Source organism: Onthophagus taurus, chromosome 2 (assembly GCF_036711975.1).
Source record: "Onthophagus taurus isolate NC chromosome 2, IU_Otau_3.0, whole genome shotgun sequence".
Taxonomy (NCBI): Eukaryota; Metazoa; Arthropoda; class Insecta; order Coleoptera; family Scarabaeidae; genus Onthophagus; species Onthophagus taurus.
In genome coordinates, this window is record NC_091967.1 from 30,572,093 (window position 1) to 30,587,602 (window position 15,510).

General features: G+C 31.4%; 1 protein-coding gene across 1 annotated transcript; it reads left to right on the forward strand.

Moving 5' to 3' along the window:
- The first annotated feature begins 13,409 nt into the window (after positions 1-13,409).
- On the forward strand, positions 13,410-13,961 carry LOC139432744 (uncharacterized). The gene has a single exon (XM_071201512.1). It carries the CDS (start codon positions 13,410-13,412, stop codon positions 13,959-13,961), a length of 552 nt encoding a protein of 183 aa, XP_071057613.1.
- The last annotated feature ends 1,549 nt before the right edge of the window (positions 13,962-15,510 follow it).

Consider the following 15,510-nt stretch of genomic DNA (forward strand, 5'->3'; position numbering starts at 1 on the left):
ATTATATTATTTTGTGAAATCGGTGCTATACAACGAGGTGTATTTCGATTATGAAATCGCCCTCAGCCACGACTGCAACCGTGGCTGAGGGCAATCAAGGTGTCAATAATTTATCGTGAAGGTATATTAAAAGGCAAAATTCCAAAGGAATTAGTCCTTTATAACTATATGATCATTTATCTTATCTAGTATTCTTAACTTCTTTATAAAAGAGGAAAGAGAGATTATACAAAATTAAAATGAGAGGTAGGTTATACCTGTTCCATTTAACGTGGTCTTCAAGAAATTAACCAACAGAAATGTTTACTGAATCCAAGGATATTTATTTGAATATATATTTAGGATAATTATTAGGATATTTATTTATTTGAAAAGGGAAACCCTAGAAATTAATTTAATTTTTTATATATTTTAAGAAATGTTAAAATATGTTGTTAAAAAATCCGGTGATGTCATTCAATAGTGGCTTTTTAGTATTTTCCTTATTGGAATGTATAAAGAACTCTTCAGATAGGTCAAGTTCCATGGGTTTGTTGACTTGTTTTAGTAATCTTATGTTTTTAATATATGTCTGCAGAGTGCTCGTGTTCTTTCAGGTGTTTGCAGAAAACGGAGAAATCCTTAGTAAGATGTTCTCGTGCTCGGACTCTCAGATTCCTGTCCGTCTGACCTATATAGATCCACCCACAATCTTTACAAGACAACTCATGCACTCCGCTTAATTCTAAAAAATTAAATCTCGGTTTATTATACATAAGTTGACCTGAGACTTTTTTGCCTGATTTCAACGCAGGCGTTATGTTGTATTTTTTCAAATTGTTCTTGAATTTATGTTCTAGTAATGGATTTTATGGTATGGTCAGATATTGAGTTTTGAACTTTACGTTGGGGTATATAAGTTAATTCAAGTTTTTCGGTTGCAGTCGTGCCTGAGGACGATTTTACTGATTTCACGAAATAACATAATTAATAGAAACAACCTGACGTTTATTTAATTTAATTCCTAGAGTGGAGTTCAGGGAAAGGGTTCGGTGGAAGAAGAGTACTGAGACTCTAGGTCAAGAGAAGCCCGTTAAAATTGAGATTTAAAACCCTTTGTATGTACTTTTAATTACCGATTGTACTAATACGTTCTATTTACTCTTACGTTCTATTTATTTGGTATGTGTTATTTGTATTTGTGTGATATTATTGACAATTAAATTAATGATTAATAATCAATTTTTTCATTTTATATTTATTTTGCAAAATTTAATGCACGTGCTAATTACAATTTGTTGAGTACGCATTGCACTCTGGGTGTGCAATGCGTAATGTAAGAGCCACTCTGTTAATAAAACTAATAAATGAACAATTCGTTTTTTCTTTCTACCATCCAATGTTATAGAAAGGAGTAAATTTTCCTCTTCTTTTTGTTTCCGTGCGCGAAGTAACCACAATTCAATATAATAAATTTACATTCAGTAAATCTATTTATCAATTAGTTTTAGCCCAATTTAACGCAAAATTAAAGTAAATCAAAGCACCAACTGTTTACAAACATGCGATATTTATCAATAGCATAGTTTGTAAGGCGTTATGGCCTATCCATACAGAAGCGAAGCGAGCGACGTTGCGAAATCGTTCGTCGAAACAAAAGACCATGAAGGAAAACGTCAAGGTTAGTATATAAGAGGTTGTCTAAGTTTATACGCATCCATACTGCGCATTACGTCAATGGCGACAAATAATACCAGGAAATAATTCAAATTACTAAAACTTTCATTACTTAACTTAATTAACGTTTTACTTTAATATATTTAGTGTAGTATCTAATTAACTGCAGTAGTAAAACAGAAAATAATTCAACTTAATTTTTAATATAAATTCACTTATCATAAAATAATTGAAGAAAACTAAAGTAGTAATAGATTTATGTTATACTAAAGAAGACACTTAAACTGTCACGAAACATGACATTGAGGGTGCGCGCGCAATCCGTCGCCGCTTACGTCGCTAAACACTTCCGCTCTTGCCTATCGCCCACAAACTAAAATCAAAGTATTGCAGTATAGGAACCTAGACAACCTCTTATACAGGTGTCTCACGTAACTTTTCTAGGTTCCACTATTCGTATAGTTTTTTTTTAAATTTTGGTAGCCTTGGTTGAAGTTCCCTGATCATTGGGAACCATATATATACTATCTCCTATATCGCTAACTCCCTATCTAAGCAATGAGTGGCGAGCGTTTCCATCAAAAGCAGACGGAATGATATATGTTTTGTCTTTGTCGTGCCCCCATGTCGCGAAGGCGCTTGCGCGAATCGTAAATTTTAAAGAGTTTGAAGTGTTTCGCGCGTATTTTATGCAGCTTTGAAATGTAATTATTGTAGATAATTGACTTTAATTATAAATTATCGTAGATGCATCAAATAAATTAGAATATATTATGTACTTTTGTGTGAAATTGACATTGAATATTGCTTTAAATATCAACTTTATGTAGGTTGTTCATTAAACATTATGTTCTTTAAAATTAAATTAATACATATATACATAGTAATTATTAAAAATGTGTACTAAAATATAGTTATTAATTTTTAACATAATTTGTGAGCTCACGCCCTCTAATAAAGTTGTTACATTAATTAAAGATATAAAATATGTACTTAGGGTACTTACTATTTAATGTACATAATATTCTATATTCTATCATAAAATTTTCATCATATCGATGTAATTATTAATTAAATTTTTAAGAAAAATGTTTCAAGAAAAGGAGGGCTTTGAATTCTTTTTTATTACACTGAGATCTTTCCTTCTACCTGCTCAACTAATTTTTATGCCCCAAAAATATCTCCCCTACTCTTTTTCTTTTTTATTTTACTTTTAACAAATTTTCTTCACTTTCTTAACAAATAATAATTACATTTTAAATTGCTTAGTCCTAAAATATGTTAATAATTATGGTATTATAAACATGAAACCTATAATATACATAACTAAATATTTAGATTTTAGGTTATGTTTATGTCAAACATTTATTTGGTGATTTATAAACATCAAGGTCATCAGCTGCTATTAATTTTTAATTCACAGTCCAATAAGATAAAAGCGTATTCACCACCTCCCCCACCCCGACCGGCGCACTTACAATATTTAGACAAATAAATATATGAATCGATATATTTCTATTTCCTCCATCTAATTATGCAATAATTTTAAATTTCTCCACTTTAGTTTACGAAGAAAACAAAAAATAAAAAATTAACTTTTTGCAAATGTCAGACGTTGATACCTCCGTTAATACTGCAAATTCCCGTGTGATCTTTACACCAATAATTTCCTCCAGTGTTTCTTAAATTTCCTCCGTCGTTATTTTAACAAAATATGCATTAAATTTTTTGTAAACAATATCTTGTTATGTGCAGATGCCTGGACTTTGTACGCATGCGCAGAATACATTTGCGCGTGTTATTCTAAATGGCATGAAATGTAAAAATAGTTACCGTTAATAAATTTGACTGGTCTATTTCTTATTGTTTTAGAATAAAGCTAAAAATAAACTTTTTCTTTGGGTCGTCAAAAAAATTAAATTTACAGTTTCGTGTAAATTACGGTACTATAACAAAATCAAACAAAATATATTTTTGCAATCCAAAGCAATGCAATCCATTAAATATTTCTGTATTAACAGTTGGTGTAATAAACATAATTATTTGTTTTTAAATACCAGAAGTTAACTTCTTATTTAATTGTTAACTTTTTAGATTTACCTACCGCTCCGTAATTTACAGGAAGCTGTAAATTTCATTTCTTCGACGACACTAGATTTCGGCGGCGTTTAGAAATTTTAAAATAAATACTCCTATATCCATGAATGTATGTAGTGTAATAATGTTCAACTATTGTATAAAAATCATTATTAACGTAATATAAATTTAACAAACTAAATTGTAAACTAAATAACACAAAGAGAAGAAATAATAAACATGGGTATGACAGTAAATGAATAATAAATATTTTATGAATAATATAATACAAATAGAAATAAACTTTAAACTATATTGCATTATAAAAAATTGCACTGATAATTATTTCCTCTTTTACTGGTAGTCTACAAGAGGTTCCAATTAAATCATTTTTCATCGTCCAAATCCCATCGCATTACGGCATAAGGCAATGTAGTGGCTTATTCCACCTTCAATTATTGAGGGCTCACATTTGATAATGCCACTCAAAACTAAATTCTTTTTATTTACTTTGACGTATTCTGGAATGTCTTCTATTCTTGTGCAGAATCTTGATGTATCCATATTTAAGGTCTTCGCAGCTTGAATTTTTGTATGCATCCTCAGTGTCAATCCACAGATATGCCCCCAACAGGTAATTTCTAGTTGAATTATTTCCACATTTATGACATGAGTATATTTCTGTTCGTAAATAATTATTAATTGACTCTACAAGGTTTGAATAATTGTAATTCCATACAATACTTAAATTTGGAATAGAAATTGCAATTTTATGAAATACTTGATGTTCTTGACATTTCAAGCACGAATATTGTTCTTTAATATATCCATAAACCTCCATTAGTTCTATGAACAAGAATGTTATGTTCGTGTTGCAGTCAATAGTATTACTTTCTATTTGAAAAACAGATTTTAATGTATAGCCACGGTTCAAATATAAGCTATTGTTCACGCCATTCCTACAATACTGTTGCAAAAATGATGAATAGCATAACCGCTGTAGAGCTAGGGATTGGGTTTTTCATCGGCGAAAGAGAACTAGTTACCACACTTAATAAGTCTGTAAAATCGGTAAACCTGCCATTTACCGCCTTTTAGAATAACCCGCGTAGACGTATTCCGTGCATGCGCACAACGTCTAAGGATCTGCATACATACAACAAGATATTGTATACAAAAAATTTAATGCATCTTTTGTTAAAAAAACGATGGAGCAAATTTAAGAAACACTGGAGGAAATTATTGGTGTAAAGATCACACGGGAATTTGCAGTATTAACGGAGGTATCAACGTCTGAAATTTGCAAAAAGTTAATTTTTTATTTTTTGTTTTCTTCGTAAACTAAAGTGGAGAAATTTAAAATTATTGCATAATTAGATGGAGGAAATAGAAATACATCGATTCATATATTTATTTGTCTAAATATTGTAAGTTCGCCGGTCGGGGTGGGGGAGGTGTATTCACCACGTGTTCACGCATATCTCTTGAGTAGACGGGGGCACGACAGAGACAGATATATATATATCTGCACTCTAGTGTTTACACTCTTTTGCTGCCTTAGTCAGCGATATAGGAGATAGTATATATATGTTGGGAACTTTCGATCTAAAATATTTTTAAGATGGCTACCACTTCCGGTCTACCGGAAGTCGATCATAACTTCGTTATTTTAAATGGAATGCTATAGTTTTTATTACACCTTTAAATTGCACGTAAAAAAATATGTTGACTTTGATAAAACTTATTGGTACTGTAATGTTTTAGTCAACTTGTTATATTGATAAGGAAACATGGTTATAATTAACAAAAAAAAATATTAACTTTATTATTAACTAAACTTTTGAATACTCATATCCTAGGTTTTTTTTTTATAAAAACGGCAATAATAATAATATAGCGAGTTCAGTTCCAAAAAAAGGAAATTAATTTTACAGGTTTCTATGGTTATCCTGCATTGAACCGTGATGAAACTGTCATGGTGTGGGGGAACTCAGCGGTCGTGTCTGTGTGTGTGGCCGTGCAAAATAGACATCGCTCTACCATTAGTTAAGCTTGTGGCCACTAGATGGCATAATTATGAAGCGGAATTGAAAAATACATTTTTTTATTTTTTTTTTACTTTTAAATCAACGGTTGCTCGCGGGGCTTTTTAAAGCGGAGGATAAATTAAATATTAAAAAATCAATAAAAATGCATACTTCTTATAGGTAATTTAAACGTAACACTAAAAATAACAGTAATACTCAATAAACAGCAACAAAATAAAAAAACAATAACAAAACAATACTTATAATAATACTATAAAGAATCAGTTAATAAACTAGGAACACGGGAGAGAACACTCCTTACAGCACTATGAATGAAATAGTCTTATTGGATGTTTTTATTTTTAGGGGATTCACCCCCAATTAATTAGGAAATACACACCTTTGCTTAAATATGACAATATATTATATTTTAAAAGTAGATTAAACACGGCTAAATAAATAAAAAAAAAATATATTTGTTAATTTTTTAATTATAAAATAAATCCGTTTCGGAAATTTATTCCATTTTCAAATACAATTCGCAATACATATACAGTGTCCGCCAAAAAGTCAGCAACACCCGTTTTATTTCTGTTCCATTGCATCAACGTTTCTGACATTTAGTTTATATGGGAGGTTCATACCGATCTTTCGATCTAAAGTATTTTCAAGATGGTGGCCATTTCCGGTCCTCCGGAAGTAGACCTCAACTAGGTTATTTTAAATGGAATGCTATAGTTTTTATTACACCGTTTAATTGTATGCGAAAAAATATGTAGACTTTGATAAAAGTTACTGGTACCTAGCATTTTTTGTTTTCGAGTTATTTTGATTTTAAGTTTTTGTTTCTTAAATTTCACCATGCTTTTAAAACCCCATATCTCAGCCAATATTTTTTAATTAATATTATTTATTCAAGAAAGCTTTAAGTTGGTAAGATTACTCTTCAAATCAAATGATATCAAATAGATTGTCATTTGTTGTATCAGAGTATCTTATACAGGGTGGTCAAAAATTGAATTGTCGTTTCTCCATATTCACTGGCAAGAAAGCTGAAAATTTTATATGGTACGCCCCATATTTTTTTAACCTACCAGTGAGAAAATTAAATTATTTATCCAAACCTAATTTTTATTTTCATTGATTCATTTATTTGTTCTTCTATTTGTTATTTTTGGTAAATAAAAGATAGTGAACTAAAAGATTAACAATCAAAGTTACTGATCCTAATAAAAATATAACCGGTTTCTGGCATTTCCCGGCAAATTCCCTTTCTGGTGAGCTAATCAAATATGGGGCTTACCATTTAAAATTTTTACTTTCTTGCCATTGAATGCGAAAAAAAGGTAATTCACTTTTTGACCACCTGTACAAGATACTGTGATATAGCAAATGATGTATCTATTTTACATCATTTGAAGAATAATCGTGTCAATTTAGAGCTTTTTTGAATGAACGTTTGCTGAGATATAAAGTTTTAAAGAGCACGGTGAAAATTGCCAAGAAAAATTTTAAATCAAAATAACTCGAAAACGAAAAGCGCTAGGTACTAATAACTTTTATCAAAGTCAACTTATTTTTGCGCATATAATTAAAAGGTGTAAAAATGGAAATTTAAATGGAATGCTGTAGTTCCATTTAAAATAACGAAGTTGTGGTCTACTTCTGGGGTACCGGAAGTGGCAACCATCTTGAAAATACCTTAAATCGAAAGGTCGGTATGAACCTCCCACATAAACTAAATTTCAAAAATGTAGATAATAATGATAATAACAATATGACTTTATATGTCCCATTAGATGTACATTGACTTAGTATACATGAAATTATTCTTCCACCAGGACAAATTAGGCGGAGTTCAGGTGCAGCCGTAACAGCACCTGCTCTTCCACTCAAACCTAATAAAACTCATTCTAATTCTAAATATACAAGAGAGAAAAACGAAAAGAAACAAGAAAAGAAAAAGAAAATGAAAAAGACCCGATACTGAAATCATAATCCATTACGAAGCGCAAACTGCCCGATCCCTGTCGCCCTACAATGCATCCTGAATTTGAGACAAGCGGCCCCTCATTCTGCTACATGATGGTGCTACATTTTATAGTTGATGGCAAATCATTAAGAATATGTGTTATTTGGTATGAAAAGCATTTCTTAAATAGCTGGTGATGATGGATCGGCGGGGTAAGAGTGCCCTTGAATCGAATATTCAAGGTGTGAACATCGGTACGAAATTTTATTCTATTGAACAAGTATGGAGGTTTCTTCAAAGTAATTATATTAAAGAACAAAACTGCCGAATGATGTATGCGCCTGTTTTTCATGTTGAGCCAACTTAAATCCTTTAATTTGTGCGAAACATGCTGAAAGCAAGCGTTTTATGGGTCTAGTTCCAGTTATTTCTGATTCGTCATCAATAGCTTTAGATTCTTCCTCTAAAATGGACTGCAACATAGTGCGTACTGACGATTTCACATTTGTCTGCATGTCGTCACTTAGAAACTTAAGTGCTTTAAAGTTAGGATCTAAAAATAAAGCTATGTAATGCAACTGTTGAGGTTGAAACCGTTTTTGCAATGCAGCTGATGTTTGCTTTTTCAATTCTTTAACCATATCTGAATTTTCAGGTTGCAAATTACAATGTTGAATAAGCTTATGTTCCCACAAAACGTAGTGGTTCAACGTAGGATGTAAATCTGAGCTAAGATTTTCAGAACATTCTTTGAATATATTTAAAAAATCTATTAATGATTTTAATATTGCGAGATTTAAACCACCTAGGCGAAAAATTTCATCCTTACCAATCAATAAGTTCTGAATCTCCCCATAAACGTCTTGTATGCTGGTCAACATAGTGTAAATAGATTTCCAGCGTGTTGAAATATGTTGCTTTAACGTTTTAGACAGTTTATTGTTTAACTGAGAATGCTTGAAATAAGCAACAAGTTTTTTTGATGAATTTACAACTGATTTCAAAAATCAACTGCCTTCTAAAACGTCGTGCATAACCAAATTTAAATTATGGCATGCACAAGAAAGTCTAGTATATGAGCGAAATGCTAAAATGAGATTTGAGCCGTTATCAGTAATAATTACTCCTTTCGAAAGTTTCTCTTCAGCGCTTAAAGTTTGATCCGTACCAGTTCCTGTTTCTAGATATTCTTTCAATATATCTAATGTAAACGTTCGTATATTGCTGCCAGTTTTTTTATCCACAACTTCACGTGTTCCCAGCACATACTTTTTCAACTCCATAGAGTCATTTAATAAATGAGAAGATAGTGTTAAGAAACTTCGTTGTGTATACTCATCTGTCCATAAGTCAGTTGTAAATGATACCTCATTATTTCTTAAAATTGTTTGTAACTTGCTTTTTTTTTCGTGATATTCTGCGGGCAGATAGGTTCTTGTAATTACTGCTCGAGAGGCTAAAATGTCTTTAATATTTTGTTTACCATAACCAGCTCCCAGATTTACTAATTCTTGAGCAAATTGCAAGAACCCTTCACCTAAAAGGAAACATTAATTAAAAAATATCGCGAAAAATATAACACAGAGAGCTTACCATCTGTAATGTTTAACGGTCGTAGATCTTTTACAATAAACTATAGTTGCTTTTTAAAAATTTGCTCCTTCCTTGCAGTTGGCAGTGGTTTTATGATATATCTGTCTAAAGTACGTCGGTTTTCAGAATTAATTTTAGCAGAAATGCTACATTTATGTCTTAAAAGCCTAGCTGTTCCACTTTTAGGATGGTACTTTAATATGGATTTGCATTTAATACATCGAGCAAAATCTAGAGTTGTCTCTTCAAACATAATCAACTCAAAATTTGCCCAAACTTCGCTTTTTCCCTTAACATGGCTATAAAATTTATAGCGTCCGTCATCGGGATTCTTATTGAGATCACTTTCGATCTGTTCTTTTGATTTCAACATCTTGTAAAAACACAAAAAGAAGACACTGACGCGACTGGATTCGATAGCTGCGAAATTTGACTGTATTTTCAAAAAGTCGATTATTTTATAGCAAAATCTTCTTTAATTCAGTGGGAATAAAACGGACAAAAACGGGATTATTCACTAAGGGCCGCATTAAGGAACACAGCTTTATTGCAAATTGTAGAGAAATAATAGGTTTAAAATAATTTTAATTTCAACAAATTTAAATTCGATCCTGATTCTGTCTGGCCGACTTTTATTTATGACCGGTGTGGTATAGTTTCCGATATCTCTGATGATTTTTACGACCGTGAGAAATAGTACTGGCAATAATTATCGCTGGGAAAAATCCCTCGTAGCGAATTAAGTCCAGCGGCGCACTTCTTTTTATTTTATGCAAATGTTTTGTTTACACATAAAAAAACAAAAAACACTTAAACAGTAATAGTTCTACTTACTATATATACATTTGAGAAATACAAATTTTAAATAAATTGTTGTATTTTCACACATAATATTTAAAATTTTAAATATTATGTTTTGGTCATTTTCGTTAATGCGGCCATGAACAAATTACACCAGAGTTTGGGGTTCGTAAACTACTTGTTCACAACCGTCTCTGTTCGTTATAGGACATGACAGGCTTTATTTTTTATAAACAACTGTTTTCTAATTAAATAAATACATGTTAAACTTAGGTAAAAGATTTAATTGGAGAAGCATATAGTTTAGCAGTCAGTTAAATTAAAAGTTAAAAACAGGTGCCCACACATCTTCTCCGTATTAAGATTGATAAAAGGCAACTACACATTTTTCTTTCATCGCAGACGAAATGAAATACCTTTTGTTTATTTTTAAAAACATTCGATACATCAAAGTAAGCTATTGTTCCATATACCGTTCTGTCCGGCGTTCGGTAAAATCTTATTATTACAGAAAAATTAAAAAAAAAACCGGTCCAATCGGGTCACGCCGGGTCCCGTCGAAATTAAAGTTGCTCACGATCACGCACGCTCACGTGAGTGGTACAAAGATTGATGCCCGCTCACTCGACGTGACTCACGTAATTTACACATCTCTAATGAGCATATTTTAAAGGGCGACAAACAACCGCCCTAGAAATTCATAAGGCATTCGAAACTCTTCTAACACTCGCAGTGGGGTCTCTCTCGAACTCACGCAAAATTCTTCTTCTAAAGTTTCTTTGCAACTATTTGTCTATGCACTTTCACAAACACAGAAGGATGCGAATGTCTTCTATTTGGATATCTTCTCCTATACTCTAGGGCTACTTCTACTGAATTTCCGTTTGCAAACCCATAAACAAAATGAATAACCGCTAACTCTTGGTTAGGAAAAATAAACGTCATTTTATAAAGTGTTATGCAGCAAACAAAAAATTTTAAAAAAATACAGTTTAACACGATTAGGAAAAAGTGTAATGAATTTAGCACTTTAATAAACAAGAAAATTGAATTTAACACGTTAACGAATAAGAAAAATTAATTTAACACTGATCAACAACTACTGTAGATTTGACACTTGATGCAATAAACTAAAACATTAGTAAACTTACCTACGTTGTTTGTTAAAAAAATAGCGAAATTAGTACTCACATCCGGTATAACCGGAAGTACAAAGAGAATGATTTCATGTCGTAATAATCCGTTTTAACAGCCTAATTATGCATTCCAAATGGTTTGAAATACCCGGTATATGTTTATTACTATTAATATTCAAAAATCAGTACTTTTACAAGATGACGACCGGAATACAATTTACAGAACAGGTTATAAAAATTTGGACCTTACTGCAATGTGTTTGATGTGTGACTAAACTTAATAACGACAAATTAATAACAAAGCTGTGTTATGCACAGATGCAAGGATTTCCAAAATCTGGTTTTATAAAAGTTTCAAAAAATATCGTTGTTTATTAAATTCGATGTTTTAAACTTAATTAAAAGTTCTTTATTATTGAGATAGTTTTTGCGTATGTATTACTCTTCTAATATGTCGAGTGTTTTAGATTTATTAATTCTTTTAATCATTTGCATTTGGTCGATATTGGTATTATGATTACATAGGCCGACAAATTTTTAAACCAAAGACCAGACTATATCTTCCAAATAATTTTCGATACCCTGAATCCGAATCTGACGTCAGAATTGCTTCATCACCTAAGATTTTCAAGATACCTAAAATATGCGAAAAACACGATTTTTCACCACATTCAAGGCTGAATTTACATCAAAAGATAATTTTTCTCCATAAAAGTCATTATGCCATTTAAAACTTTCTCCGTCCCCTTAAAATCTTATTTTATTCGTTTAAATATTTTTCTTGATCTCTGAGAAATTGTCTCCTAAAACTAAGAAATTCATATTTGAAATAACATCTTTTTTTCTCCAGTTTTATTTACAAGTTTTAAAATGTTTTGTTAACACTTCAAAGCAATACAAAATACTAATAAACAACAAATAACAAACGTATGGTCTAAAACGAAATTAATGATAAAGAACCTGAAATGGCCTGCCCGTACTCTATCAATGTCGTTTACAGAGATTGTTAAGAAAAAGTTTCCGCAATTAATGTAGTTGATAAATAATTTTAACAATGAATGGCTTGAATTTAAAATTGACGTACGCAGTGAATTCCAAGCATTGTAAATACTTACATATAAAAAATTACAAATGACTGATCCGGTCATACGATTTCGATAAAATTCCATATATGGTATTTTTTTCTCATTTTGCAGACGTATACAAAAGTGTATGTATTCAGGAAAAGTGACACTTCCGGTCAAGCGATTTCGCTAAAATTCAATATATGGTAATTTTTTGTCATTTATTAGATGTATACGAAGGTATATGTTAGGCTATACATATCAAAAGTGTAAGTTTATATGAAACGTTTGAAAATATCTTCAGGTAAAGTGCCATTTCCGGTTGGTGGATTTGGTCTAAAAGTTGTTTACGAGTTTTCGAGTTTGGTTTAATAGCTATATACCAAATTTCATTACGGTAACTGATTGCGTTTTTAAGTTATCGTGTTTTGTTGAAATGTTATATCATAAAGCAATCCCAATCAAGAGTGCATTAATGTTTTATGAGTAGTTACATATAATATAAAACAAGTGAATGTTGCTATTATTAATTGTCAATATACAGGTGTATCTGAATGACTGCAACAAACTTCAAAGGGTGATTCTTTAGTGAATTTTAAGGGTACTTTGATATATGAACCATGGGCGATTTCGGCTCCCCTAAGGAGCTACACCCCTCCAAAAATGGCGGAAAATTTTGGTTTAATTTTTTTTTCTCAAAAACCATAAACGCTAGGAAAACGAATTTGGGGAATATGTTTAACTCATAATAGGGCACGTTTTGACCCTATTTGTACTTTCAACCTATCCTTCTAAACTACTAAACGTAACCTAAATCACTTAAATCAACATGAAAAGTGTGAAAAAGAAACTACAGAAAAAGAAATTGAATTGAAAAGAGGAAGAGGCAGACCTAAATTAGAAAAAACTGGTAAAAAAGGTAGACCTAGAAAAATTTATAAATTGAAGATAGAAAATGAACCAGATGAAATAATAAATATTAAAAACCGACGGGGAGACAACGATCAAAATTTCACAAAAGAAGTATATAAAAGATATTCTACAGCGATTTGGTATGGAAAACTCAAAACCAGTCAGTACACCAATGGACCCAAATGCAAAATTACAAAAACCTGAAGTAAAAAACGAAGAAATAATGAAAAAATATCCATATCAAAATCTGATCGGAAGTTTAATGTATGCATCAATTGGTACAAGACCAGATTTTAGCGTTAACTTCTTAAGTCAATTTAACACAAATTACAACGAGAGTCATTGGATTGCCGCAAAAAGACCGTTAAGGTATTTAAAAGGAACAATAAATTTGGAACTAACTTATAGAACTTCAGGGAAAGAAATGGAATGTTATACAGGTGAAGATTGGGGATCACCTATAGATGATCGGCGCTCCTATACTGGTTATCTGTTTAAAATGGCAAACGCAGCAATCTCGTGGGAAACTAAAAAACTAAGGACCGTTGCTTTATCAAGCACAGAAACCGAATACATGAGCCTTACTGAAGCAGCTAAAGAAGCACTGTGTGAGAACAAATTCTTATCGGAATTAAAATTCAATTCAAAAAAACCAATCGTCCTTTACAATGATAATGAAAGTTGGCAAAAAACAACGGTTATCATAGTAGGACTAAACACATAGATATAAAATATCATTTCATAAGAAAAGCTTTGGAAGATAACGTTATCAATTTAAAATATTGTCAAACAGAAGAAATGATTGCCGACGTGCCAACAAAGCCGTTACCAAAACCAAAATTAGAAAAGTTTATAACTATGATTGGCCTTGAGGGGGAGTGTTGAAATGTTATATCATAAAGCAATCCCAATCAAGAGTGCATTAATGTTTTATGAGTAGTTATATATAATATAAAACAAGTGAATGTTGTTATTATTAATTGTCAATATATAAAGATAATAAAAGGTTTGTTAAACTGTTAAAACATATCACGCATAATTTTAATATGTTTACACACATACATTTTACACATACATCATACACAGACATTTTCTGGAAATAGTCAATATGGACTCAGGGGACCTCAAAACGAGTATATCCGTCAAAATGTAGAGGTCAAATTTCAATACTTTGTCTCATATATACCTATACATATTTCGTATATAGTGCGAGAAAGTAAAAATTAATTTACAATATTTTTGTTTGATATACTTTATAACAATAAAACTTCATAACTTTCACTTATTCTCGAATATTTTTAAATTTATTTGTTTTTTATTGTATTTAATTTTGTATTTTTAAAACTTCTTTCATATTTATAGCAATTGGGATATTATTTTAGTTTCTTATGCTAACGAACGCGCATCAATTCAAACGATCGCTTAACACTCTTACGCTTGTATTGAATAGCGTTATCATTTCTTTTCAAAGACCAGCAGTAGTCAGCCATCATTCTTTCATACCATCTACCTTGATAGTGTCGCTCTTTTTCTTTCAAATCCTGATGGAATCGTTCACCCATCTCTTCGCTGAAGGCTCCTACATTTTCCGGAAAGTAATCTAAATGGGAAAACAGGAAATGTAGCTTCAAACTCATTAAACAGCCTAATTTTTTAAAGTTTAACAACATTGTCGATACAATGTTTTTATATTGTGGATCCAGTTGGTTGCCCAAGAAATTTTGTACAACTTCTTTGTAACTTAACCAAGCATTTTTTTCGTTATCTGTCATTGATCGTCATTTTTCATTAAGTTTCTTATATAAGGCCCCACGAAAATATCTTCCTCAACTTTAGCATGACTTAAATTTGGAAATGCAGACTTAAGGCATTTAAAACAGTTTCCATCAGCATTTAAGGCTTTTACGAATGGTTTCATCAAACCTAATTTGATATGGAGTGGAGGTAACAAAATACGCTTTACAAGACTCTTGTAAACAACATTGATTTAGTGTAAACGTATGATGTGGTATGTTAGGCGATCGATTATTCGGTCCATTTGTATTGGATCGGCATCCTACTGGGGAAAGGTATTTAGAGTTTTTGGAAGTTCACTTAACAGAAATTTTGGGTGATATACCTTCGAATGTTAAACAAAGATTGTACTTCCAACATGATGGAGCCCCTCCACATTTTAATTGAATGGTTAGAAACTTCTTAAATACTCACATTCCAAATCGTTGGATTGGGCGTGGTGGTACACAAAATTGACATACCCGATCGAAACCCCATCG